This window comes from Ammospiza nelsoni, chromosome 16 (genome assembly GCF_027579445.1).
Source record: "Ammospiza nelsoni isolate bAmmNel1 chromosome 16, bAmmNel1.pri, whole genome shotgun sequence".
NCBI lineage: Eukaryota > Metazoa > Chordata > Aves > Passeriformes > Passerellidae > Ammospiza > Ammospiza nelsoni.
Genome location: NC_080648.1, coordinates 19,272,371 through 19,298,914, shown reverse-complemented (window position 1 = coordinate 19,298,914; position 26,544 = coordinate 19,272,371). Strand labels below are relative to the sequence as shown.

At 41.3% G+C, this 26,544-nt stretch overlaps 2 protein-coding genes across 3 annotated transcripts in view; both read right to left on the bottom strand.

Moving 5' to 3' along the window:
- The window catches only part of KDM3B (lysine demethylase 3B), a 47,734-nt gene extending 34,553 nt beyond the window's left edge, over nt 1-13,181 (bottom strand). For both annotated transcript variants that reach the window (XM_059483606.1, XM_059483607.1), the window contains exons 1-7: nt 12,966-13,181; nt 9,313-9,480; nt 6,868-6,981; nt 6,285-6,390; nt 4,761-4,885; nt 3,277-3,345; nt 1,779-2,354 (exon numbers count right to left, since the gene is read on the bottom strand). In XM_059483606.1, the coding sequence (XP_059339589.1) occupies nt 1,779-2,354; nt 3,277-3,345; nt 4,761-4,885; nt 6,285-6,390; nt 6,868-6,981; nt 9,313-9,480; nt 12,966-13,136 (1,329 nt within the window). In that variant the 5' untranslated portion in view covers nt 13,137-13,181. The remainder of the gene's footprint in view (nt 1-1,778; nt 2,355-3,276; nt 3,346-4,760; nt 4,886-6,284; nt 6,391-6,867; nt 6,982-9,312; nt 9,481-12,965) is intronic.
- Nucleotides 13,182-15,094: 1,913 nt separating this feature from the next.
- Nucleotides 15,095-26,188, bottom strand: LOC132080371 (C-terminal-binding protein 2). Its single transcript, XM_059483507.1, has 9 exons — nt 26,087-26,188; nt 25,364-25,518; nt 25,129-25,273; nt 22,494-22,700; nt 21,669-21,883; nt 20,754-20,884; nt 20,466-20,593; nt 19,814-19,934; nt 15,095-18,760 (listed from the first exon to the last, which is right to left on the bottom strand). The coding sequence occupies exons 1-9, from the start codon at nt 26,133-26,135 to the stop codon at nt 18,589-18,591; spliced, it is 1,323 nt and encodes a 440-aa protein (XP_059339490.1). The 5' UTR covers nt 26,136-26,188; the 3' UTR covers nt 15,095-18,588.
- Nucleotides 26,189-26,544: the final 356 nt, after the last annotated feature.

The following is a 26,544-nucleotide window of genomic DNA, read 5'->3' as shown; positions in this document are numbered from 1 at the left end:
ACAGATTTCTACTAGAACCATAACCGTGCTATAGAATATTCACTTGCTCTCTTCTCAATTGGTACTTGTTCAGATTTTCCAATTCTGACAGTCCTACTATAACTGATTATATACTGTGACTAGTTCCTCACAGAATCATTTAGATCAGCTCTACTCCTTTTCTTTGAGTTTCCACTTAGAAATCTGCTCATCATTAACACAATTTTATTTCAAGGTCATGCTAAATAAAACCACAGACTCTGTGCAACACATCCAACTGGTCACTAGTGTCCCTGCACACCTACCTGACTGCATACTAACGTTTAGCCGGTTCCTCATTACCAATCTACAGCTGTAATAACTTCAAAAACCTATTGACATTTCTTCCAGATATTAGAATTTTCGATATTTCTTTTTAGAGACAAAAATAATTTTAGAAAACTCTGTTCTAAGAGTTTTTAAAAGAATATGAATTTGAATGGAAACAAAGGTTGTGAAGTCATCTCAAGGACCCAGTTACACTATGATACAGTAGATAGTCTGAAATAGTAACATATATGAACTATCTGCAACGCTCTTACTGATTTATGTCAGGTTCCCTCCCTCAAAAAAATAGTTTAAAATGGACTAATGGCCTGCTAGCCAACTCTGAAGCTGAATTATTAATGTTTTAAAAAAGTGATATGGGGTTGGAGAGAGGGAAAGAAGGAGAGGTGGTACCAAAATTTCTCAGTACAATTACACAATCTGCAGTTGCTCCTAACTCTGAATTTATTTATTGGGGGGGGGTGGAGGATAGAAGAGTTCATATTACATTATATTATGCTCATTATGCAACACACTCCTGTTTTCTACAATTCTATTCCTCCTTTACACCTTCCCATCCAGGAATCTTTATCCCAAGGTAAATATCTAACCTTTCCACTCATTCCATTATCTAATACAAAAGATAGGGATGATAACAATGCCTTCAACTTCCTGGCAATCACACTGGACTCTCTTAACATATCTCCCATTTTCTTCACTTTACTTACACAGCAGATGGCAAAATTCTTTATTTTTATTGTATTTAACTGAGGTGAGTTTCATTTTTGTTTTGTTTTTACAAACCTTCATTTGATTTTAGAAGTTTTCTATTTTGCCTTTAACAGGGTTTCCCTTTTATTTTTCTACTCTTTTCCTTGTAAACAAAGGCATAACTAAAAGGCCTTCGAGTTGCTTCCAGACTGATCTCTCATCTCAAATATTTTAATTATTTCTTTGGGTTTAGTCCTATATAGTATACAATGCAACTGGCTCCTTTTTCTACTATACAGGTAACACAGCTCTAACACACAAGATAGGCATCTTTTAAAGGTCTTCTAAATGTAGGCTCATTGTTTTTCTGGTTTTGAGGCTTTTTTTCTTTAAGTAACTTGAATGTTCAATTCAGTGTACATGTGCATGCAGATTTGTTTATATAAAGGCAAGAGATTTTAAGAGGGCTGTCTTCTGTATGACACAACAAAATTAATTAAGTGCAGTGCTTAGCATTATTTTAAAGCTGCATTTCTCAGATTGAAGCTGGATAAGCACAAGAGTGCTGCAGTTATCTCTTACTACTTCACCAATTATCTCAATTTTCTTTTGAGTAATTTCTTAGGTCAGATAACTGGTTTTCTTTGGGAGGAGATGGACTCATGAGAGAAAAAGTATTTTTTTCAGTTCGATGGACACACAATTTAACAAGAGTATATTGCAGAACATCTGTTGCAAACATGTAAATCTTTCTAGAACAAGTGGGACCATGAGCTACTCACCTCTCCCTGGGCTTGCGATCGGACTGTTTTCAGTTTCTCCTGTCCACTAACAGCAGGCAAACTGGTATCAGAGATCCTCACAGTTGCCGGTGTCAAAGCAGTTGTAGTAACTGCGGTTGCAGAAGTCACTGTGCCTTGAACCTGTTCCAGTGATTTTCCTGCCTCTTTACACCCAGATCCAACTTGTAATGGCTGTCCAGCCACAGAAGAAAATGGAGTGAAGGGCAATGGTGTGTCACCAACTGGCTCGTCTTGGACTACTAATGTTCGGCCATTCTCTTTGGTGTAAGTAGCAAAACGAATATTGCGACTAATCTGAGGAAGAAATGAAGGCAACTGCTTGGCCCTTGGATCCAGTCCTGTTTCACTACCGGAGACTCCTTTCCAGGGACCTCTGCTTGCCTCACCTCCATCACTACCATTGCTATCTGCCTCACCCCTCTCCTTCAGCTTCTTTGTTGCAGGATCACAACCAGGATCTGATACATTTTTCCTCCTCCTTCCATCCTTTCCCTCCAGGCTTTCCTTCTTCTTTTTCCCTTTAGATGATGATTTAGTTGCTTTTAGTCCCCCTCCCTATAACAGACAAAGCCATGCAATCATTAAACAGAACGGGCCAGATACCCATTCAGAGAACTTTCTTCTGTTAGAACAGAATATATTACACTGCTCTGAAGTTTAGGAACACTTTATCACAAATTGAGACATCTAAAGAGAGATGATATATGAGCACAGAACACAAGCATTAAGCGCAGTCCTGTCTTTTTTGTACTAGAGTAAGATCTGCACAAGTGATTTTTTAGCTGAGCTACCTTGCTGTAGCATGAACCACATCCTAGCCAATTCTGAGAAATACGCAATACTCCAACAAAGCTCTTCGTGATGTATGAATACCAACTGCACACTAATTTTTGCTCCAAGCATAAACCCCATGATTCTTTTGAATGGCACACTTTCTGTTCATTACACAAAGCCTACAATATTTAACTGCAGGAGATAGCTTGCCCTTTGGCCTAGAGTAAAAATTCAGCTTCAAACATTATAATGGAACATCTCAATCGAGGCAGTGAAATGCCATAAACACATAAGCCTGCTTACAAGACACAGCAGCCAGATGGCAATTTTTAGAAATGCCTTAAAAGGTCTGTGAAGGAGCACAGAATGATCCTATTAGAAAAAGGCAGCAACACTCCACCTTAAAATGGAGTACAACCACCATGGTTACATCGCTACTGATCATCCCTCTAAGATTCATGCTAAATTTAGTAAACAGGCCTGAAAAAAAAGAGAAGATAGCTTAAAGAAAACTACGATCATCAAAATGGTAAACAAAATTTTCCTGTTCAAACTTTAAGAGGAAATTTACTAAAATTATCCAAAATCCACAAGTCAACACTGCATCATTTTTTAGTCTTTTCCAGATTTTACTTATTTCACATCAAAAATTTTATGAAGTTGTACACTGTATATACAAGACCTGAATGAACTGCTGTACTACCTCGCCTGGAGAAGTGTTATCCATCACCACGTGAATCAGTCGAGGATCCACCGACTTGATCTCACCACTCTAATTTTCAGACAGATTGATAATGAGGAAGTAGGAAAAAGGAAAGCAGAGGTTAATTTTAAATTCAAATTATATAGTAACAACATAAGAGACTTAAACACACTGTTACTGTGCAGGCCCTCTCCCATTTACCTTTTCTTCTTTTACTTATTTACCTTTTACTATCTTTATTTACCTTTTACTATGTCACTTTCTTAGTAATACTACAGCCTTCTAGTTTACCTTCTATCCTTTTGCTCCTTCTCTATTTCAAAAACTTTCAGATCTGATTCCTACCACTGTTTGTATATTTGCTCTGTTGAGCATTTCTAAAGGTATTCATTGCATTAAATGTAACTCTTGAATTTCATTTAACATTGTTACATACATGTTCACCCCCTTAGATCTAGAAAGGACTACTGGAAGAAGCACATCAGTTTAGCCCAAGTATCCTCATCAGCGTCTCCTCAAAAGAAGCAACACATATCCAATCTCTGTAACTGTTCTTGGAGGTTCCTTTCTATTTCACAGTAAGTACACAGGAAACTCTGTGCTTCCTAGCACATATCTGCTGAATGCACATAACTCCACAATTTTTATGCCTCTATAAAGTATTATGCTGATTTACCATACAAAGTATACTTTTTTCCCTGTGTGCCAGCAATAGCAGTAGTCAGAGTGTAGGATTACTGCTCATTCAGTGCATTCCATCTACACATGGAAAAGGGTACAGGGGCAGTGGGTGCATGACACAAGAAGGGATCTAAAAACCAAGATGCATGCTACTGCTAGACAGCACCATGGACCTGCTCCCAATTGTTCTGGAAAAAGGAAGCTATCAGGAGCAGGCCACTGGCAAGACTGAGCTACCTGTCAGACTGCACAGAAGCACATAATAAAAACCAGCAACTAGCAGTGCAGATTCTCTGTGCTGTACACAGGTTTACTGATAGGAACAGGGCAAAAGTAAATAGTCTGAGCTAAAATATATAAATCAAATTTATTTATATAAAGACTCCATCTGCTTTGCTAAAATTGTTTCAAACTATTTGTACAGTCTGTCAGATGGAAACCAAGAGAAGGCATAGGAAAACCACAATGTAAGGGACCCAGAAGGTAGCTTTCTATGCATCAGCATGCTTTCTCTTCTGGAGAGTAATTTCCAATATTTTTTTCTTACAGCACTAATTTCCAATTAAACTCTTACAGCTTTTTTTTTTTTTTTAATAGAAGTGGCCTGTGTGACATCATTTTTTCAAGAAAGTCATTCTAATAGGAAAAAAAAAACCCTGTGAATCACAACACAAATAATTACTTATCTTTTAAAGCAGAAAAACAACCCAAAATAACAAGTTTTGGTGAAGCTGTCATTCTCCACATACAGATATTGAGGAATGGTATTTTAGGAACACCAAAGTAGCACTTCATATTTTTACCTCAGTCACAGACACTTCCATAAGACGAGTTATTGGGTCTTGGTGGCTCACAACACCACAGAGCCAGCTATTTTCATCCTCTGGTTGATAAACTTTAACTCGCTGGCCTTGGACACTGTAAGGACCTGGAAAAGAAGGACTTTGAGGACATTTTCCAAACAAGCTTTGTGTCATACAATAAAATGGTTCTGTGCACTTAATTAGGGCTTGAAGTGTCATCTTCCAGGTGGAAAGAAATTAAAACACCAGGGCTTCTCCTGCAAATCCTGTGTAAGCAGGCATTTTATCCTAAAAAGTCAATAGGTCCTCATTGCTGTAACTCATGAATACAGCTTACACATTAAAAAACCCAAACGTGAAAGACCAAAATTAACTCACTCCTTTGACAAAATCAAGTTACATGGGGGTTCCTTGCTAACTAAATTATTTTGTTTTCTAACCTACAGGTTAGTAATTATGCACCATCAATCCAGTGAACAGTCCCACTATTCTGACTTAGCCCAGATGTTTCAAATCCCAGATAAAAAGCTATGTGTTTCAGAGTAAAAACATATATTCGGATATCCAACATCTCTAAACCAACCAGACTTAGCTCTTTCATACAGATAACAGATCATCTACAGAAAGGTTTCCTCTCACCCTGCCCTTGCTCTCCAGATCAGCATGCTGAGCTTTCCTCCCACCCTAAGTCTAGACAAAATAAAACCTCTGCTTATCTTGGATCATCAACCTGTATGTGACACAGCCAGAACTAGGCACTTTAGAAGAAGGCTTCAAACTGGACAATTCTTAAGCTACTTGCTCATCAAAAAAGTATTGTCCTCAGAACTTCTATGAACACACGTTTTATCTGACCAAAAGGCACCAAATTCCCATGAAGAACTACATCTTCCTTCAGATGTAAGACAGCGGCCTGTCTGTAGGGTGGCTCTCTGGCACATGAACTCTGGATAGAAATAATTTTAGTACTTGACCAAGATGACCCAAATCTGACAACCAAAGCCACAATCAGGCTTAACCCTAATACACAATCCAGACAACAGATATTAACTCTATGCTGACCAGCCACATCCACACATATATTCAACTTAAACAACTGATGTATTAATTATCAAAACGTCAAAATTTGAATTGCTATTACAAGCAAAGTTTCCGAGGATCAGCAGCTACAAAGGAACTTCACTTCAAAGTTCCCACAGTTACAGAACAGAACCATAGAAAAGGACCAACACTTTAAAAATTCAAAAGTAAAACTTAAAATAGGGAAGTTGTAAATACACAGACGTTGCCCTACTTTAACTACACCTTACGCGACCATTCCCAGTAGGTATTTCTGGTTGTATCTAAGCAACTGCTTACCTGTATCGGTGATAAAGTTACTTTGTAAAAGACTTGCAAAATATGGAAAATTGACCTCCAAATGAAACAGTAACAGATACTGTTACTATCCCCCTTCACAAATTCCAGCGTAGCCTTACAGCGGCTGCGCAACAAAATAGCTCTGAGAAAGAAAACACGTCTCACCTCTACTAAATATCTCCTGAAGCTTCTGGTCACTGATCAGCGCATTGACAGATTCTCTTAGGGAAGGCTGCTCCTGTAGAATCTGATTTTGACTCTCTGTTCCCATCTGCCAAAAACAAACAGTTTTAATAAAGTATAGTCTTCTTGGATAATAGAAACATTAGGTTTTACAAAACAGCTCTTCTTGGACTGCAGTCAGATTGACAAAATAAAAAAAAGTAAAATTAAGAAAAATATTACTGAACATGCCAGGAGTAATAAGGGAATTAACTATGCAAAAGCTGTATATATAAAATATGTATTCATAGAAATTCTGAGGACAAAACTTCCACTGTAATTAACAGCTACACAATGACAGGTAGCTCTCCAATTGAACCATGTAGAGTGTGCCAGTACTTTTTGAATGCAAACAGAGGTCAGTGTAAGGACCTTGAAAGGCAGGGAAACAAATACAAATATGTGACAGGGCAGTGAAAGGAGAAAAACGGGTATGTTGTTGAAACAGTAAATAAAACCCCAAAACTAATCTTACAAGCATAGCACAAGGCTAAATTTACATTTCAACTGAACATAGTTCAAATACCTGAAATAAACGTAATCCACTGGCATCAGACAGGAAACGTAAATGTCTGTCCAGAAGAAACTCCACTGGGACCGCAGAGCCTAATCCCAGCTTATCTACTAGAGGAGTAAAGGTCTGTGAGGAAAAACAAAAAAAAAAAAGTTACCAAAATGACTGAGCACACATATAGGCCAACAACAGTTGATTTCATACTACTCAGGATTTTAAAAAGTTTTAAATCGTCATCTCTCAACTTGTACTGCCAAGTACTTGAGTTTTAATGTAAAATACTAGTCATTATGTCTAAGTCAGTAATTCTTCCATTACAAGCAGGAACTACAGGCAACTGGATCCACTTTTTCAGTAAATCTTAAAGAAGAAATGAAAACACCTGTGGGGGTGTTTGGTTTTTCATAGGTAAGCACCTTCTAATGCTCAGGTCTAAAAAAAAAAAAGCTTTGGTTAAGGTTAAAAAAAGCTTTGGTTAATAGTTCAAACTATCTAACATATTTCAGATATAGCCTGGCTAGTGGTTTGTGAAAAGCTGAAGTTCATAGCAAGTGTATTACTGATGTTCAAGATGCAGAGCAAATCACTAAAAATACCTAGTGAATTCAGAAACCTTGTAATAGTAGAATCAGAAAACCTTATAACATAACTTGCTGACGGAAGAGCAAGTTGACAACCAGAGTCTTTGAAATGTGTTACTTGTCTCATGCTCTCACCTATATGATTTTTACACAAGTATTCATGACATTTTTCCTTTAACAGCTCTCATCAAGTTTGTTTACATTCCATTCTCCCGTACACAACAGAATAAATATAAAAATTTAGTTACTCAGTTTATGCAAAACCCTCTCCTGAAAGCAAACAGGATTACAAAAAAAGAGAAAATGAAGAATGAAAACACATTCATAAGTGATATATCTTAAACAAACAAACAAAAAAAAGAACCAAAACGCACCATCCCCCACACTCCTGAAACATACCATTCCCTTTGTAATGCTAAGCAGTTGGTTTCCCATTGCAAGTATGTACTCTGGTGCTTTGACTAACTCCAATCTGCATTTCCATGCAGTTATCTGAGTAGGCCTGTAGTACCTAGAGAAAGCTTCAATGCTCACGTGGCTGTCCAGAGTACAGGGGATGGAAACATTTTTTCAGCAAGCCTACAGATAAACCTTGAGTTGTAGTGGAAAGAGTCTGGAATTACACAGTCAGCATGCAGAACATGGTAACGCCCCCCAAATCACTCAGATTTTGACCAATTTGGAAATGAACTGAAAGACGCTGATCCTGTGTAAAAACAGTTTCCCAGATGAAACTAACTGGAGTTCATTTTTGGAGACAAGCTGGAAATACACTAACAGCAAACTTCACCTATGGAAAAAATACTCTCTACAGAATCACTGCTGTAAAGGCCTGGTCTTCTTCTGCCTTAAGCCAAGCACAATAAAAGAAATCCTCAGAGAAAGATGCAGTGATGAACTTAGTGCTTTGAGCCTGAATGCCCATTCAAAACATTAAATTCAAATTCTACCAAGGCACACGATCCTTGACAGGAAAAAATGTTTCAATGTATCTATGTTCAAAATGTATTAAAAAGCAGAGAGTAGGGTACCAAACAGTCCAAGGCCTGTGGGAGGACAAAAGAAACAAAAGGGACAAATAATAAAAATTAAACAGCATAAAAATGAGGTAAGGATTCCCACATATAATGATCGTTCCTCTTCAGAAGTCACTAAGAGAAGAAATATATAAGTAATGACCTTCAATATATACTACTCATCAAGATGTTTGCAGAATGGGCATATTCAGATATGCTAGCTAAAATAAACTGGCTTTGTTTTTAAGTGTCTTGACATGTAACTGCCATGTAAATAGTAATATGGTTAACCACATCAAGAAACATGAGAAAATTTTGTGCGTCATGTTAGTTAATGCTGACAACAAAACAGAAATAGATTTTTTAGATTCGGAGTGGCCAATTTGTGGTTTATATATCAGGCACAGTATTCTCTTCCTGAAGATTGCCTTCTGGTATGCCTATTCGATTGATGCAACAGCCTTTACCATACAGAGCTCTGGAAAGTCCTTCGTAAGACCAAAAGGCTTATTCTCACAATTCAGAAAAGCCTGACATACACAAGGTTTTAAAATAGGGAAAAATAATCTTTTCAGATATATAACACATCTCTTCAGAGACTAACTTTAAATAGTAAATATCACTTTTCTGTGCAATATGTCATAGCAAGTTCTGGGGTAGGAACTGGAAGCATACTGCCTCTCCAATGCCTTCCCAAAGGCACTATTAAGTACCAGTTAAGGAACTCGTATTAGTAAAAGTCCATGCCCCAAGCAATTTTTGAACCTGCAAAATGGTGCCCTGTACAAGATCCAAGCATTGAGCTTCACAGTGGAGCTGATGATCTCTGAGGATCTAAGGGCTTCTGGTCAAATACTCACCAGCGCAGGCCACTGCGCCTGCGAGATTCTAGTCCCCTGAAGCATAACAGGATCATTTCGAGGTGCCCAAACCAATGATCCTTCCAGCAGCAACACTATAACTTCTTCAGCATGGACTTTCACCCACGCATGTTGTTTCCAGTTACAGCCATCGAATTCCACAAAGATCTGATTTAAAAAAAAATAAATAATCATCTCTTTTCAGACACTTAATAGAAAATGAGATTCCTATAATCCTTATGGAAAATGAGACCACAATTTTAGTAAGAAAAATCAGGGTAAGTATCGCAATGTTATTACTGAGAATACATCTACATAGCTACAGGAATCAAATTAACCATCACTAACCTATGAAAAACTATTTAAGCCCAAACATACATCACTGGCTCCAAATGCTGTGTTTTCCTATACAAAATTAAAGACATGAAAATTGTTCATCCCGAAATACAGATGATGACTCAAGGTAAGCCTCTTTCACAGTAGGATTTTTTAGAGAATCTCAACACTATTACCTGGCACTTCAATAGACAGCCTGTATCAGTATGGTTAACTGACATTCACAGAACTAAATGCTTCAGCCTGGGTTTGTGTTTGCAAAACCCATTCTAAATCGGAAGCTTTGTCTTGTCTTGTACGTTATTAAACTCCCTGAACAAATGCAAATATTTTGGATGGCATGAGATTACCCAGAATTACCTACTTGCTAGATTTTTAATAATCTTATTTACAAGTGTAACAATATAAACTACACTATACACACTACAAATCTAAATCACTACTCTATCATTCTCTTTTTTCTTTCCTATCACAAAGGACAACTGTTAAAATAATTTGAAATTACACAGCAAGAATGCTAAGGTTTCAAATCTCATTCCATGTCCTAAAAACTGGAGCTATTATCTGTTAGAAAAGTCACATTCCAATCTCTCATCTACAGAACTTACACACTTGCCAAATATAATCAAACATGTCAGATGAACAGATCAGTTAAGGAACACTTTAAGCTAGATATCAAAACAGGGTTTTGTAACCATCACTGGGAAGCAACAAGGCTAACCAGAGACAAACAACTCTCTGCTTTACCAATACACCATATTAAAAGAAGTACTAGAGACCACTTAACTCCTCTACTCCATTCCTCCCCCCAGACTCAAAAGGTCAAACCCCAAGGGAAGAATATGAAGTAACTCTCTTGATGAATTCTTGAACTCCATTACTGCTTAAGCTGCCCTGCTGAGAAAGAGTGTCAGACCTTCCAAGATATCCTTCCACCACTTAAACAATTTTCAGCAATATAGTGGAAATTAGACTGAACATCTTTCCGTTTTCAGTGGACCTACAGGTTTCTTAATACTATATTTATGCTATTTTGTCTGTAGTCCCTACTCAAAACACTTTGTGTCCCAGGCCTCCTAACTTTTATGGTATTATAGAGCTTGCCTATCCATTAAAACAGTGATCTCTCATACTTCTATTTCACATAAGAAAAGCAGTACTGCCCTTCATGTGACACATTGACTTATTTTCCCATTAGCATGCAATTTTACAATATTAGGAACAGACTGAGATAAAGCCCAAAAGGTCTTTAATGATCCTGTTCTAGTAATCATTTTGAGAAAGCAGGTAACGCCTGTTTCCATTTAGAAGAGGCAAAGCTGTTTTCTAATAGCAGCATAATTTTTCCTCAGGATTTCTTCTAGATGCTCTGAATATGGGATGACAACTATGACTGACCTTTATATGTATTTTTTTGTGGACTAACCACAATTAGGTTACTCCACATTATATCAAAGTAAGAAGGTCTAAGAGCTACTCTCTGTAACCAAAATTTTACAGGGCGAAAAAACCCAAAGATCTCTCAGAGGCTTTACTCTACCAGGAAAAAAAAAGCCAACAATGAAACCCATACTTTTAAGTTTTATACTTCTTGTCTATTCCCAAGATTTCTGCCCTAGAAAGGTGCAGATATTCAACTGCACTTTTGTACTTCTGTAAGGCCAACATGAGACTACAGGCTAGCAATAGATACCATCCTTGCAGGATGCTATGAGAAAGGACAGACTTATGTAGACCAAAGAGTAGAAAATAAATTTTTCCCAGCCTTTATCACACCTAGTCCACATTGTTACCTCAGAAGAGTATTTCCTAAACAGTGGTTGACTGCTTGGTGCCCGCCAACTCTGACAGAATTACTTTAAAGAGAACTCTTTTCCAATAGCATATCATTGCCAATGTCACAGCAGCATTCATTATGCATGGAAGAGTCCATGAAAACACTGAATGTCCCAGATTACTCTAAATTCTGCCTCGACTATTTTACACATTTCACATCTTACAGTTCTTGCATAGATTTTTGAGAATACACTGTTTAGAGACAGCTACACCCCTGAAACAGTATTAAGTGGAAGGGTACTGATGAAAGGAGCTGGGGAGAGAACTGCAGTGCTGAATGAAGGTAATGAATTCACACACCAATGAAAATGCAAGACTACTGATGACACACATGTCCAATGCAGTCTGCTACAAGAGCGGCTCTTCAGCTGGATCTTAGCCCCGACACACTTTCACAATTCAGATAGTCTCAAAGACCTGACACATTTCCCTTTCGAAGAAACCCTTTATGCATGGGCTTTTCCTTCCTCTTCCTTGAAGAAGTTAGGCAGCAGCTAGAGTACACAACCGCAGCTCTCAACTGCAGACATAGGATGCCAGGCCCACCCAATTTGCAGAGTCAAACCTAGCACACTGCTTTGTACTGACAGCTGTAGGTGCAGTTCTAGAACAAGGACAAGAAAGCAGTAACACTAGAGGATAGATGTCAAGGTAACAGCTCAAATCTGGAGCTCTGCAAACAAGCCCAAAGAACTTATGGTAACTACTAATTTTTAAAAAACTGATCATAAAGAGAACTAAAACTCTTCACAAACATAGAACCTCATTCCTACTACCATGTGACACTAAATCAGACACAGCCCTCCAAAGCATGCCAGCACTTAAAGCAAGTACCTGCAGAATCGACACATGCAAAGAGACACTCCACCAATACATTTTTAGGATCTCCACCCAAACGTTTAACTGAGCTATACTAGGAAAAAACCAGACAAATGCTAGAGTGCTTAAATACATTACATGAAGCCCAAATTCCTACAACTAAATACAAAACCTGAGAAAAATTCGAATGGATGAGCCTCACTCAAAAGTCAGCACTCAATATGTATTTTCATATATAATTCATGGTGATCGAGAATACTTAGCATCTTCCCGGCGGAAGAACAAAATGAAACAACCTAAAAAACCCCAAAACAACGCATTGGGGTTATATACATACATATCCATCAGCAGCAGAAATGTCCCAGACGTATTTGTTTTACACCTATGTTACTTCCAACCAGCGCACCGGCGGTACCGGACCCCTCACATATCTGCCCGGTCGCTCCGCCGCTGAGCTCGTCGCAGGCTGGACCCGCCGCTTCCAGCCCCGGAGCGCGTCCGGCGGGCCCGGCGCTGCAGGAGGGCTCGGGCCGCCGGCACAGTTCGGCCGCAGCACCCCGCCCGCCCCCAGTCTAGCCCGGACCGCCCGCAGCCCTCACGGGAGGCTCGACCCGCGGCCCCGTCCACGGTACTGTGTACCCCACTCTCGCCCCGGGCCTCACCGCCAAGTCCTGGGGCACCGCTCCGCTCATGGCCCTCACGGTGCCGCTCCGCCAGGCCCGTGCGGGCAGCGCAGGCCCCGGCTCGGACCCCGCCGTCTCGCCTTCGCCCGGCCCCGCCGCCAGCAGCAACAGAAGCCGCTTCCCCACGGGAGAGGCCGCCGCGTCCGCCATCCCCGCCGGGCAGAGCCGCCGCCCGAGCGCTCCGGCCGCAGCCGCCGCCCGAGGCACCGAGAGGCTCCTGCCCCGCGCTGGGCCTGAGCGCCGCCCGCCGCCGTCCCGGCGTGCACTGCGCGATCGACCCGGCCCCACAAGGCCCCGCGCGGGACAGGCGGGACCCGGGCGGTCCGAGGGGCCGTCGGGAGGGACGGGCCTCGTGGCGGAGCGGGAGGGCCCGTCGGCGGGCGTGGGCCTTGCCTAGGCAGAATCCCACACGACCGCCAAATCCAAAACCTGGAATTATCGCAGAAATGAAGGAGTTTTAACCTAAATTTTGATGTAAACACATAGGAGAACCAGTGCCCGCGTCTCAGGCAGGATCCCACAGATAGCATGAGTAACTGCTGCTGGCCCCAGAGGACCGGCAGCACCGCACAGATTGGGGTGCTTCACTTTCCAGTGAGGCAGATTTTGGAAAGCAGGTGCATTTAGGAAGCAATTAAGATACAAAATCAGAAGGTGAATGAATTCAGCTGTCATGATTAGCTCATAAATCTGAACAGTTATCATGTAGCACAGCTCAATGTCCTAAACCTGCCCCTTTTCAACATGAACCACAAAATACTTAATCATCTTATAGTATCTGTTTCTGCTTTTGCAGTAAAGGCACAGTAGCAGTGCTAGGAACTGTAATGAGGAGCAGATGCTATACTCCATACCAGCACAAGGATACTCTTGTGAAAGTAGGTTGCTCTTTCGCACATATTGTTTCTTCACTCTGGCAGAGTCCCATTTGACACTGAATTAGCAACAGCAAAGACAACTTGCTTGCTTTCACTTCCATTTATTCAAATGATTGTGCCCAGTTGTTTCAAGCGGATGACATTTCCTCTTTGTTACTTTCTAGTTAAAGGGATGCAATGTACTGACTGGAACATGGGTAAGGCAATGCCTAATACCAACTGAACAACTACACAAAACTTCAAAGTATCAGTGGCACTAGCACTCCGTGCTCTCCTCCTGTGCTGTACAGCATCTCTGAGTTTTGATTTGCTACACACCATTAGATTGACTAACTCCCCTCCCCTGTTTTTCTTTTTAAGTACAGTACTTACATGAAACATTACTGAATGGTAGCAGAGCCATTATGTCTTAGATGTAAGTGCCATGGTAAATCCAAGATCTGCTACATTCTTTGAAGACCAGTCTTTGTCCTCATGTCTTAAGTTTCTTTACTGAAACAGTAATATTACCAGCTGTGCACGACAAATAGTACCACCATGTGAAAGATTCCAAGTGCCCCTATGCCCCTTCGCATTCCACCAGTTCAGACTCCCATTACTGTAATAAAGCAGACCAGCATTTCCCATCTCCCAAGCACAGTGCTGGATATTCCAATGGCATACAGCACCAGGTGGGCCAACAGTGATAAAATTCAGCAATACTAGGGGTTTCCTAAGTGTCATTAATAATTGACCCAGACAGCATAAGTCATAAAACGTGAATTAAATTCAATTTAAAAAATACCTAACAACTTTTCTATGCTAATTCTGTTGCACCAACCTCTACTACAAGTTAGAAAAAATAGTTTCATAAGCTGTGTGTTAATTTTAAATACTGCTTTACTGTGAAAGGGTAAAGACAGCTACTGCTGCTAAACTACATACTTAAATAGCTGCAAAACAGATAACACAATTTCAGCTTGTGAGAAATCAGGTAAGTAACCAGCACCCTACATCCAAAGGTGTCCCTTAGGCACTGAATGTGGCTTCTTCTCCAGACTGCCACCTGCACAGCCTTGAGTGATGGCAAATGCTACAGCATACAAAGAAAGTAACTTTCCAGAGTGGCTGATCCAGGGACCGATTTTGTGGAATTTAAATAATTTGAGATGCGGACACTCACCTGTACAGGTTTTCAACCCTCCTTTTCAATACTGTATCTAAGGCTACCCCTTCCATAGACAGCAGCCATGTTCTTTGGAGAACTTTATTAAAATATATCCAAGATCAATAATCAAACATTTTCTAATGAGCCAGGAGAGAACTGAAGTGAGGAAAACATCTGTACAGAGGACAGTGCTGTAATTTTTTGTTTACATGCTTTATTTCAATGTTTCACAGTTTAATCATTGTCTACAAAAATATATTTCTGAAACTCTGAGTCCTCTATAAAAAAAGCTGGTCAGCAGCAGTGACCCTGACAAACAGAATGTACCTTGGGATAGTGTGAGCACCTCCTGTAAGCAGATTAGTGCGGCTAGGGAACACCTGCCTCACCCTGGGAGACTCCTGTTCTTTGGGATTAAAGCTCTGCAGTAGTTCTGAAAGAAGGCATCAAAAAAAAAAGTCACTCCATTTCTGTATACTGCACTAAGCTTGGAAGGGGGAGCTGCAAGTTCAGTGTATCACACAACAAAGAGTGCTGACAAAGTACTTGGCACTCCAGGAAAGAAGATCTCAGGATGCTTTAGTACCAGTAAATTTTTCTTTGAGCTATCCATTCAGAACAGCCTTTGTCTGTGATAATAGGTTCAGGCTGTCAGCAGAGGTACAAACAGCACACAAGCAGAGTAATCCTATAAATGCAAAGAGAGTCCTTTGAGGACAAGACGAGGGTTCTGTTCATTTTTACCTCAACATTTTCTGCTGTGGCTTTAACCAAGAGGAAAATTACTGTCATATCCAATAACAAGTGTACATTGTGTTGGATAGAACAAGCCACTATCAATGCTGTCAGCTTCAACTCCTTGGTACCCATAACTGGAAATATTTCTTACATCATCAATCATTTAATTCCTATGCTTACTAGTCACTAGTGTATCTAGCCACCAAAAATATGAACTGAGAAACTCATATTTCCCCCAAATGAAATTTTTCTACTCTTTCTCTGCTCAGTTATTTGACTTTCTATAGAGATACTTGCAGTAACAAAGAAAAAAAAAATAAATTGCCTCTTCTAAAAAAATAAATCTATCTTGCATTGTGCTCTAGAAAAGACAAGGTCAATGTACTCTGATCCTCAAAGCTCGTAACTAGAAGCCCATTACCACAAAATAATCTCAGTCCTGAACCCCTAAGCAGGGCAGGAATTTTCAGCAGCAAATAAAGAGTAGTTATTGACAGACTGCTTCCCTCATTCAGAAGATGAGCTCTCTGAAAACTTTTCCACACCTGCCTGTCAGAAGATCTTTCTGAGCCAGCAGCTTATGAAATCTGAATTTCCTAGAGATTAGAGAATTCAGGAGAGTGCTGATGGTTATTTTAGGTACACCTGCAATCAACGGGCTTCTGAGCTCCAGGCATTTGTTCAGAAAAAGTTCTCCTGTAACTCATGCCTACCACCAGTCTCAGTCTGATCTGCTAGACCTGAGCAGCCAAGGAGGTATATGAATGTGAAGTAGAATCAGAATCATCCACAAAAACATAGAAGCAAAGAATCTTCACTGAGACAAATACCTTATCAAAAAAAGATACTCAGCACTAGAAAACTAGTATTATCTCACTAATACTAAACAGCTCAAGTGTAAAATTTTTAAGAAAACACCTGAAGTTTACTTCTTGACTATTTTCCTTTCTTGAATTTCTGAGAGGAGTGGAGAAGGGGAGGAGAAAGGAATGAATCACTGTATTAGTAGTAAGCCACTACAGAGAAGGCAGTATTGGAAAAACAAAATTAAACCAGAAAAAAAAATCTGAGAACTTCGTTATTCTGAAAGCTTTCCTTACCTTCCTAAACTAAACAGCCTAAACAGAAGATTTTGTCCATACTTCAAGTTCTTTCACCAATCTGTTCCCATCTGTTCATCTTCCAGTCACAGACACACAACAGAGAGAATAATCAAGGGAGGCAGAGAAACCCACACATAGGGTATGCCTCCCATACAGCACCTACTTTAATATATCCAAACAACATAAACAAATCAATCAGATATTGTTACATCTTGCACATGGAAAGACTATAACTGAAGTGTAACAAGATTAAATTAAAGGAAGATGTGAAATTAAAGAAAAATATTCTTCTGTGGAACCTCTTTGCTGAAGACTCCACACCCCTTAAAGAAGCGATTCATATTCAGTCATTTGTGAAATGGAGAAGACTTGCCAGCAACAATCCTGCCTTGGCTTCAGGTGAAAAACTGCAAGTATTAATTCTCCTTTTAGTATCACAAAGCCTATTCATGTAAAACAAACTGCTGTCTTGCGTTGCCCTGCTGCCCTGCCCTGCTATAGAGATGAGTATATCACAAAATTGTAGACTATGCTGAGTTGGAAGGGAGCCATCAGGATCATGGAGTCCATCTCCTGGCCTTGCAGAAGACACCCCAAGAATCCCACAATGTACCGACAAGCATTGTCCAAGCACTTCTTGAACTCAGATAGGTTTGGTGCTGTGCTAGCCTCCTTGGGGAGTCTATTCCAGTGGTTAACCACCTTCTGGGTGATGAACTTTTTCCTGACTGTTAAAAGCTGCCTTCTCCACCAGCACAGACAAGTGGGATGTTACTTCTAGCCGATGCAATTATGCAAAAAGAAAACAAAATCTGTATCTTAAAGCTTAGAATTCTAGTGTGAGGGATCCCTTGTGGATAAACACTGCCATAGACTACGAGGTACTTTGTGTGAAGAATCTGCAACTGCAGCTGCACATTATTGCTACTTGCTGTCTCTCAGTGCACGCTTTTCCTATTTCAGCATTTTCTTACCTTCTCCAACTTATAGACTCCAGGGTGAAAAATTCTGAAACCTCACAAACATGGTTGCCAACAAAATACATTTGATGACATTTTAATCCCTTCCAAACTATTTAGAAGGCTGGCTTTGACAGTGCTACTTTTAACTTCAGGCCTAGAACTGCATAGAGAAAACTGTGTATGGTCAAGCATTAACAGTGCCTGCGCTATGCCTGTTCTCACAGGAAACGTTAATTAAAACAAGCAAAGTAACACAGAGAGCTTAGCCTGGCTGCCTTTTATCAAGGGCATAATGAAGACAATAATCACAACTTCTCCAATTCACTAATATTTTTTCTAATATTCCCCATGGCTACACTTAAAAGAGGTTCTGCCAAATTAAATTTAAGCTACAAATCACAACTGAAAAGTGTGCACTTAAGTTTCAACCACCAAGGACCATCCCTGATCAGGTGGCTTCACTTCCATTTTCAAGCACACAAAGACAGTTCCCTGTCACAGACAACTGAAGCACATACATGGGAGAACTGATTCATTAAGCCAATGGGAGGCAAGGTCACTGCTGCCGTGCCCCAGAAAAGGAGAAAGATTCATCAAGAAATTATAACTAAAAGGTTACAAAATAAAGGCAAGAGCTAAAGTCTGTCAGCAAGGAAATGCATTCTCCTGTCCCATGTGAACAGGAAACAGTGTCTGTAGGGTGTTAAAAAGGTCCTAGGAGGAGATGCCCTCCTACTTTTTTCTGCTGCCAAAGGAGAGGAGAGAAACATGCTGCTATTGGTCAGCAGGAATCTCTCTGTCTGCATCCAGTTTGCTTGTCTCTCCTGGGGAAGGAGTACGTGGTGCAGAGTGAGAAACAGGAGGGATCCCATGAGCTACAATCCCTTCCACTACTGGTGGTTCTGGTAGCCCAGGGTTGGCTACTCCCACTACTCCTGGAGGAAACCTAAAACCAACAAAAACATAGAAATTACAAGCTTGTCCAACAGAGTTATTCGAAGGAAAAGGAGCTATGCCCTCAGACGTGCTGAAAACAAATCCCTCTTTCTAAGAGAAACGCTCTGAGATAGAACACAGAAAAAGTCTCCAGAGCTGAGGAGAAGCAGTGGTATCCTAATGCCAAATGACACCTGTTTGCAGACAGACCCAGACGGTCTGAGGTCACATACTAAGCATTTGAAAACAGATACAAAATTTATCTCCAGTTGAAAATATTGTGAGGCACTCTATGAAGGCACCTGGAGGCCTAGGAATTCCCTCCCCATCAGCAGGAAGAGTGTAAGCTGCAGTTATCCTTCACTGGGCTCCAAGACAGAAAAAGTAAGAGGCTGAACTGATAAAACAGCTAGATGCAAGATGAAAAATAGGAGAGTGACAGTCATGAATTGCTAATGAACTATTCTTCCATCACTTCCATTCTGCTTCCCTATGCCCTCTCCATAAATACATTTCAACTTCTCTAGATCTCTCATAGAAGGAAGGAAAATATATTTCCTACCTTTGCAGATGGGAGACAAACAGAAGGGAAGCAACCCGTCCACAATCACTTTACAGGTTTGTAGCAGATAAACTCAAATGCACTCTGTTTAGACTACTGAACAAATCCACTGGAACAGTGACTCAGTAATAGTCTGTATCTGGGCTACATGTAAGAACTGTGCTTTGTTTTTATATAGCCCTAATGCTATGCACAACTTCTAATGTAGAGCTGCAGACCTTTTTTAGGACATTCAGCAGGCTTTCTTATATTAAGGTATCTCTTGGGCATGTCTTCCAAGGATTTGGAAATACTGACCAATATGCAGCTGGAACTCAATATGACCAAGTACGTGTTAAATACTCGTACACCTTTAGAAGTGCTGCTGTTAAGTTTCAAGAAAGAACTCTATATATAGAGTGTATAGGAACAGAGACATACCTGTTTGCAGGTACAAGCAGTTCTCAAAAGCCCTGGCCTACTTCAGCAGGAAGATATGCTTGGATAACCTATGTATCTCACCTGTAAGCTGCAGCTCCATTGAGTTCTGGGTGGACAGTTGCAGGATCAATATTGGACCACTGAGCTGCTAACAGCAAGTACTCCTTATTAACACAGTTTCTCAAAGCATCAGGTATATGACCTGCAAAGGCATCAAGAATGACAAAAAACCCCCAGAAAACAGGTAGGAGAGACTTGTTCCCTGCAGCATTTACAAAGGAAAGTAGAAAGGAAAAGCGCAAAATCTTTTCATCCACTTCCACAGGACACACTGGATACATGAGACTCTCCTCTAATCATCTGGTGTCTGGAGATGGCAAGAAACTGATCTTTTCCTCCCACTTCTATGATCAGGTAAAAATTATTGCCACAAACTGCAACTGCCAAGCCTCACTTTTTTCAAGAGACAACATGTACTACTCAAGGAAAAAAACATACAGTAAAACTATCAAAGGAATTATTGCAAAGGATTTGGAAGATGTGGGTAAAAAGGCTTTCCCAGGGAAAGAGCCACTCTGGCACTAGGTACAAGAATTCTCAGAAGCCAAAGATACAATTATCAACTTACACGCCAGTCCCATAAACCACTTAATGAGTCTAAGTTTTCAGAGCAATCAGCATAATCCTTGCAGTGAACTAACAAAATTTAGCAGCAGCTGCAAATCTTCATTACCTGTAATAGCTCTACGGATCTCTTTAGCTGCATCTTCTCTGGATTCAATGGAAGCCTGTTCACTGTACCAAGCAGTGTGAGGGGTGCAGATAACATTGGGTGCATCTTTTAACGGCCCCTGAGCAAAACTGGGGGGAAGAAGAAGGTTTTTTTCCAGAAGTGATAACCCCATCTGTAAGCCAAATAACAACAAAAACCCCAAAAAACCCAAACCCACCAAACCGCCAAAAGAACCATCCAGTTTAGGTGAACCACCAGACAGCAGCAGGCATGCAGGTACAACATTACCTGAAAGGTTCAGACTCATGCACATCCAATGCTGTTCCTCTGATTCTCCCCTCTTTCAAGGCTTGTGCTAAGGCTTTCTCATCTACCAGCCCTCCCCGGGCTGTGTTGACTAAGAAGCAGCCCTGACGCATCTGAAAGAAGAAAAATAGTACATGCATTGAGAATGAGACTTTTCATGGAAGCTAAGTGAATCTTGGGAAATCTACTGGAAATGAGCAGGAGTCTGCAGTGACTAGATGAGGTCTGGAGGAACTAGGAGTGCTTTCACTGCAAAGCTTCCCACAGGGGAAATGCCTGCAAGCAATGCTTGAGAAATTTGCTCTAAAAATCAACAAACAAAACCATAAGACAACAAGGGCAAAAGTGGAACTCTAAGTTCTGCACTCCATATTCATCCTACTACATTAAAAAAAAAAAAAAAAAAGGACAGGAACCATGACTCAAGTATCCAGCTACACAAAACTGGACTACAATGTCCAAATGTCTCTCATAATACTACTGGAAAACATTCATAGACCACTTAGCCTGAGACTGGCTTTGCAGTGGGCTTGGGCAGAGAGGCTTTGGCAGCACTGTGTAAAACAATGTACACAGTCCCAGCCATGCCACATCTATCTCTAACCAGTGCAGTAAATTATTTTAAAGATAATTTGAAATTATGGAATCACCTAAAATATTCTTTATAAAGGAAACTACTTTGCAAGAAGAGCCAATCCTGTTCTTCTCTTAACATAAAATTCTATACAGCACAAAGCACAGGCACCCAGATCCACACGCTCCCAGCCTCCAAAGGCAGCAGGAGGCACACAACAGAGGCAGCAGGATTCACACGCTCTCAGCCTCTGTGAAAGCAGCAGTTTTGGTTTGCATTCATTTCCACAGTGCTCTGTGGGGGAAATCAAGCTCCTGCTGCACCTGTTTAATAGTGAAGTCATTGATGAGGTGATGGTTATGTTCATTCAGGCTGCAGTGCAATGTGATGCAATCGCTGTGCATTAGTAGATCCTGCAGGGTTCCTACTCGTTGTAAACCCAAGGATCGCTCCACTCCATCCGGCAGATAGGGATCATAGAAAATCACGTTGAAGCCAAAGGACTTGGCTCGCAGAGCCACTGCCTGTCCAACTCGGCCTTCACAAAAGAAAACCCACAATCATCAAGGAAAGGTAAAACAAACTTTAAAGACAAGATACTGGGGTAGACTGGGAGCCTACACTGAAGTTTACTACCAGGGGCCAAGGTACTGCAGCCCTGGAAACCCCTAGGATTGCCATAGGGATCCAGAGGAGGCTATTCAGTGCTGCTCCTATGTAACTAATTCTAGTTCCTCCCCATGCAATAGCCAGAACGTAGTCAAGAAGCAGTTCTGTTTTCAAACCAAATCTAGACTCTGAGACAGAGATAATAATCTGGCTACAAGAACTTGGAGAAGGAATTGGTAGCCACCTTTCAGGCAGTTTTGCTACTGAGACAGTACTTAGCACAGAGGGAAACAGTCACTGAGAAGAGCTGTATAAATGTTCCAATTCTTCTAACCATCTGGAATCAAAAAAAGAGTAACCAATCCCCTGACATATACCCAGATCTTGAAGATATCCAGAATAGGGCACTAGCATTCCTTAGGAGTCAGTGTGTTTCACAAAGAACAGTTGTAGAATTATCACTTTTCTCAGTATGTGACTCTTAGCTTCCCAAAAACGTTCACAGTTCTCTTTTCAGTCTAACAATTCCCATCACTTACCGAGTCCAATGATGCCCAAAGTCTCCCCACGGATACGCACAGCACCTCCAGCTACCTCTCGAATCTGTTCTACGCTTGAGGCTCGATTCCCTTCCCGCAGAGCCTGATGTAGCCAAGTAACACGGCGATAGAGGTTCAAGATGTGGCAGAGGGTAGAGTCAGCAGTCTCCTCTACTGAGGAGGAAGGGATGTTGCAAACGGCAATGCCTGCAAAGCCATAGAGGTCATATAAGATTTTTAGCATCACAATCCTAAATCAACATAAAGCTCTTTAAGCACAAATGCCAAAAGATAACTGAGTACTCCAGAACTCAAGAAACACAGGATTCATTTCAGAACCTCATTCTACTACAACACAGATGACCAGCCGTCCTTTCAATCCCCCAGGAAATACCATTCCTTCTTTATAAATATGTATTTGATTATCATACTCAGCAGAAAAACAAAAAAGCTGAAATGAGAAAACTGGGCCATACAAGTGATACATGCAACTAACTGTTTTAAAAGACCTGCGTTCAAAAAGATGCACTCCTTCCACAGATACTCCTGACAAATTAACAGGCATTCTGTAGAAGAATTGAGACAAATGGCTGAGCTCCTCATGCCTCATGGTCCAGATGCTCACTCATTAGCCTCCCCAGGAGCAACAATAACTAACTAACTAATTAAATGCAGACAGAAGTCCCAGGAGCTTCTCTAAATCCACTTGAAGTCAAGCTTAAAAATAGCACTCCCACTCTAGAATAACATACAAACACAAGGACCATAAAACCCATGGCTACAACTATCAAGTAAATTAGTAATGCAAACAGAATTGAAGTCCTAGAAACATAAATTACTATCAGAAAAGGGAAAGATGGAACTCTGCTCAGAACTTCAACCAGATTCTGATACAATCTATGAAAAAAAAAATAGGAGGGTGGAGGCTGGAAACATAAAATTTCATTCCTGCTATCCTTCGTTTGACAAACCACCAAAGAAATAAAAATAATTAGATGGAAAAATGGTCTATTCCCAAATATAACCCTAGTCACTTGCCAAACCAAGGCAACTCTTCTACCTCAAAAGTCCACCACCTAGCTAAAAACTGGAAACTAAATCTAGGCAATGGTTGAAGGCATCATTGTTTCGTAAGCCTAGTCAGAGGAAACATTTGGCTAAACTCAGACCATGCTTTACCATGAGAATTAGGAGCGCAATGGCCACAGACAACCCCAGATATCCGACTGTTGTTCTCTATCAAACTATTTCCAATTTTGCCATAATGCCACACAGACAACTCAGAGGACATGAGCAGGGGTGATAGAAAACACCAATTTCTCTTAATCTCACTGGTTGCCATCTCATTCACCTCTAGACAAGCCCCATGCATTCATCTGTTACACAGCCAGACAAAGATTGTGTTAACATACAGTATCATACCTAAATGTAATGAACAAACACAGACAACAGCCCTTTGGTCTGAAGATTCAGAACTCACAAGGAACAGTATCTTACCTCTGAATGAATTAAAAGGCCTGGCTAAGCATGAAAACAACCATTAATTGCCCATTAAAAAGTAAATCTGGCCACATGTAAGGGTCATTGCACTGTCACTCCACAGCAAAAGTGGCAAGCAATGGTCTGATGGTGAAGGAATTTTGACTCATTTCACCTTGGATTAATGAGTGCGCAGTGGAGGAAAAGGGAAATCTTTGAATCTGAATGAATCAAAGACATGGATGGTGACCTTAAATAGAGAAGCATTAAGACTAGGTTAGGTTCCAAATTCAGCACAAATATGGCTGGATGAAAGCCAAGGACCTTGACAGGAACTCTTAAGACTATTCCTTTGAATCATCCAAATGAAAAGGTTCTTTTGACCTAATTCAAGCACTAGCCCAATACACACTATTCATTTATAAGAAATTCACCTGTTCTTACAGATCTGAAAATTGCAATGCTTGCCTATTTCAATTTTATATACTAATACCTGTATTTGATTTAACCTTAACAAGACCTGCATTACATTAAGGAAGCTTTAGAATCCCTTACACCTGTAAAACTCAAAAAAGAAGAGGAAGGACACTTGAGTGACACATCTCACCTATGAGACTAAAAGGTCCAGAAGTCTCACTACCATCTGTTTAGTAAATAACATCATCTTGTCACCTGATTCAGACACTTTTCACATGCCTAGGATTCCAAAGGGATAACTAATAAAGTTTTATATCAGAATCTATTTGCATATGCAAAATTAAGGAAAAAACTCATGAAGCATTTACAATGAGTTTATCTGGCATCAGCATTTGCAAGCAGCTTTTTTCAGACAGCAGTTTGCTCAGGTGTCACAAAAAGACCAAAGTCACCTCACTAAAAGTTAGCTAGACATCATATTCAGATTCTTGAATCCCAAACAACAACAAAGACACCAACATCAATAGCAGAGCAATCTGAAAACTGAGAATGTTTCTTTTAAGCCCCTATCAGCCCCTCTATTGGTCAGCTTCCTAAAGATACCTGATACTGAGCAGCTCCAAATCTTTGTACATAGAAGTTTTTAAACGCAGTCAACTCAAAAAGCACAAAAAGATGTTCAGTGTTCAATTTCACATTCAGTTCTGATCACAACAGACACCTAACAGTGTCATCATACCTAGTTCTGCAGCGGATTTGATGTCAACATTGTCATAGCCACTGCCAATACGCACAATGACCCTGAGGGCTTTGAATTTCTCCAGATCCTGACGAGAAAGGGTAATGGTGTGGTACATCAGAGCTCCCACTGCCTCATTCAGCACCTATAACAAAAACCAGTCCAAATCAATATCTGGTTTGATTAACTAAGAGGCAAAGCTCTACTTCTGAATCTTGCACATCTTCTTGCCCACCTTTTCATGGATTTCCTGAGTTGACTGAGCATCACAAAATGCCACTGTAGCAACGTCCTTCAAGATGGGCATCTCCACAGTGCAATCTCGTCCATCCAGGAGTGCAACCAGTGGCCGTGCTGGCATTGGGCCATTCACAATAGGAGGCCGTATGCCTATTAAGAAAGTGAGCAGGAGTGATTACATAACAGACAAGAATTCTGGAACCCTCATCTGCTAGTCCAACAAGTAGCTAATAGCATTTAGGAACAGATTAGGCAAAGCAAAACACATGAAGACAAAACACAGGGAAAAGACACTGAGAAAAAAAGCACAACCACCACTTACATGAAGGAAAATAAAGCATGCATTATCAATAATAATATATGAGAGGTGATCTGCTCAGCAGCATGCCGTCTTACTCCTGGCTCCTGAAACGAGTGACAAAGTCGCTTCATACCTCCTCCCCAGTGACCGGCCCTCCCTCCATCCCAGCATGCCCAGATAATATTTCCCCCTTAAGTGAGCAGAACTTGTACGTCCACAGAACCTCCGACAGTCAATAGCATCCGGCCCTTCCCAGAAGGCCGTAGGCAGCGCCTCCGCGTGCGGCGAGGCCCTGCTCGCCCCCGGCCAGGCGGACGCTCAGCTCCACAAGCGCGCAGCGGGTCCCCGTGGGGGCAGGTGCCGCTGCCCACCGCCCGCTGCTGCCGCAGCTGCCGAGAGGCGCCCGCCCCGCCTCACCTTCACAGATCCGGTCCAGACGCTGCCGCTTCACTTTGTGCCGGTCCATGGGCCGGGCGGGGCCGCGCCGCCCTCGGCGCCGCGGAAGGACCCGGGACCCGTCACTCGCCGCCCGCGCCGCTGCAGCGGAACCGGAAAGACGCGGCTGGGCCCACGCGAGCGGCATCGCCGCCACCGAGGCGCTGCGCGCTTCCGCTTCCTGTCCGCTGACCGTGGGCGTGCGAGGGGAGCGGGGCCGGGCCGGGCCGGGCCGGGCCGGGCCCTTCCGGGCTCGTTCGGTACTCCCGGGTCACAGCCGGCTTCGGGCCGGCTGGGGCTGCAGGGAGTGGACCAGGAGGGTGCTTACAAAAAGCTGGGAGGTGGATCCTGGGATGTAGCTGCAGGTCTTCCTAGAAAGCTCTCTCTGCATGAGAAAAATAGGGAGTCATTCAAATCGGTTCTGCTTCTGTTTTGCCACT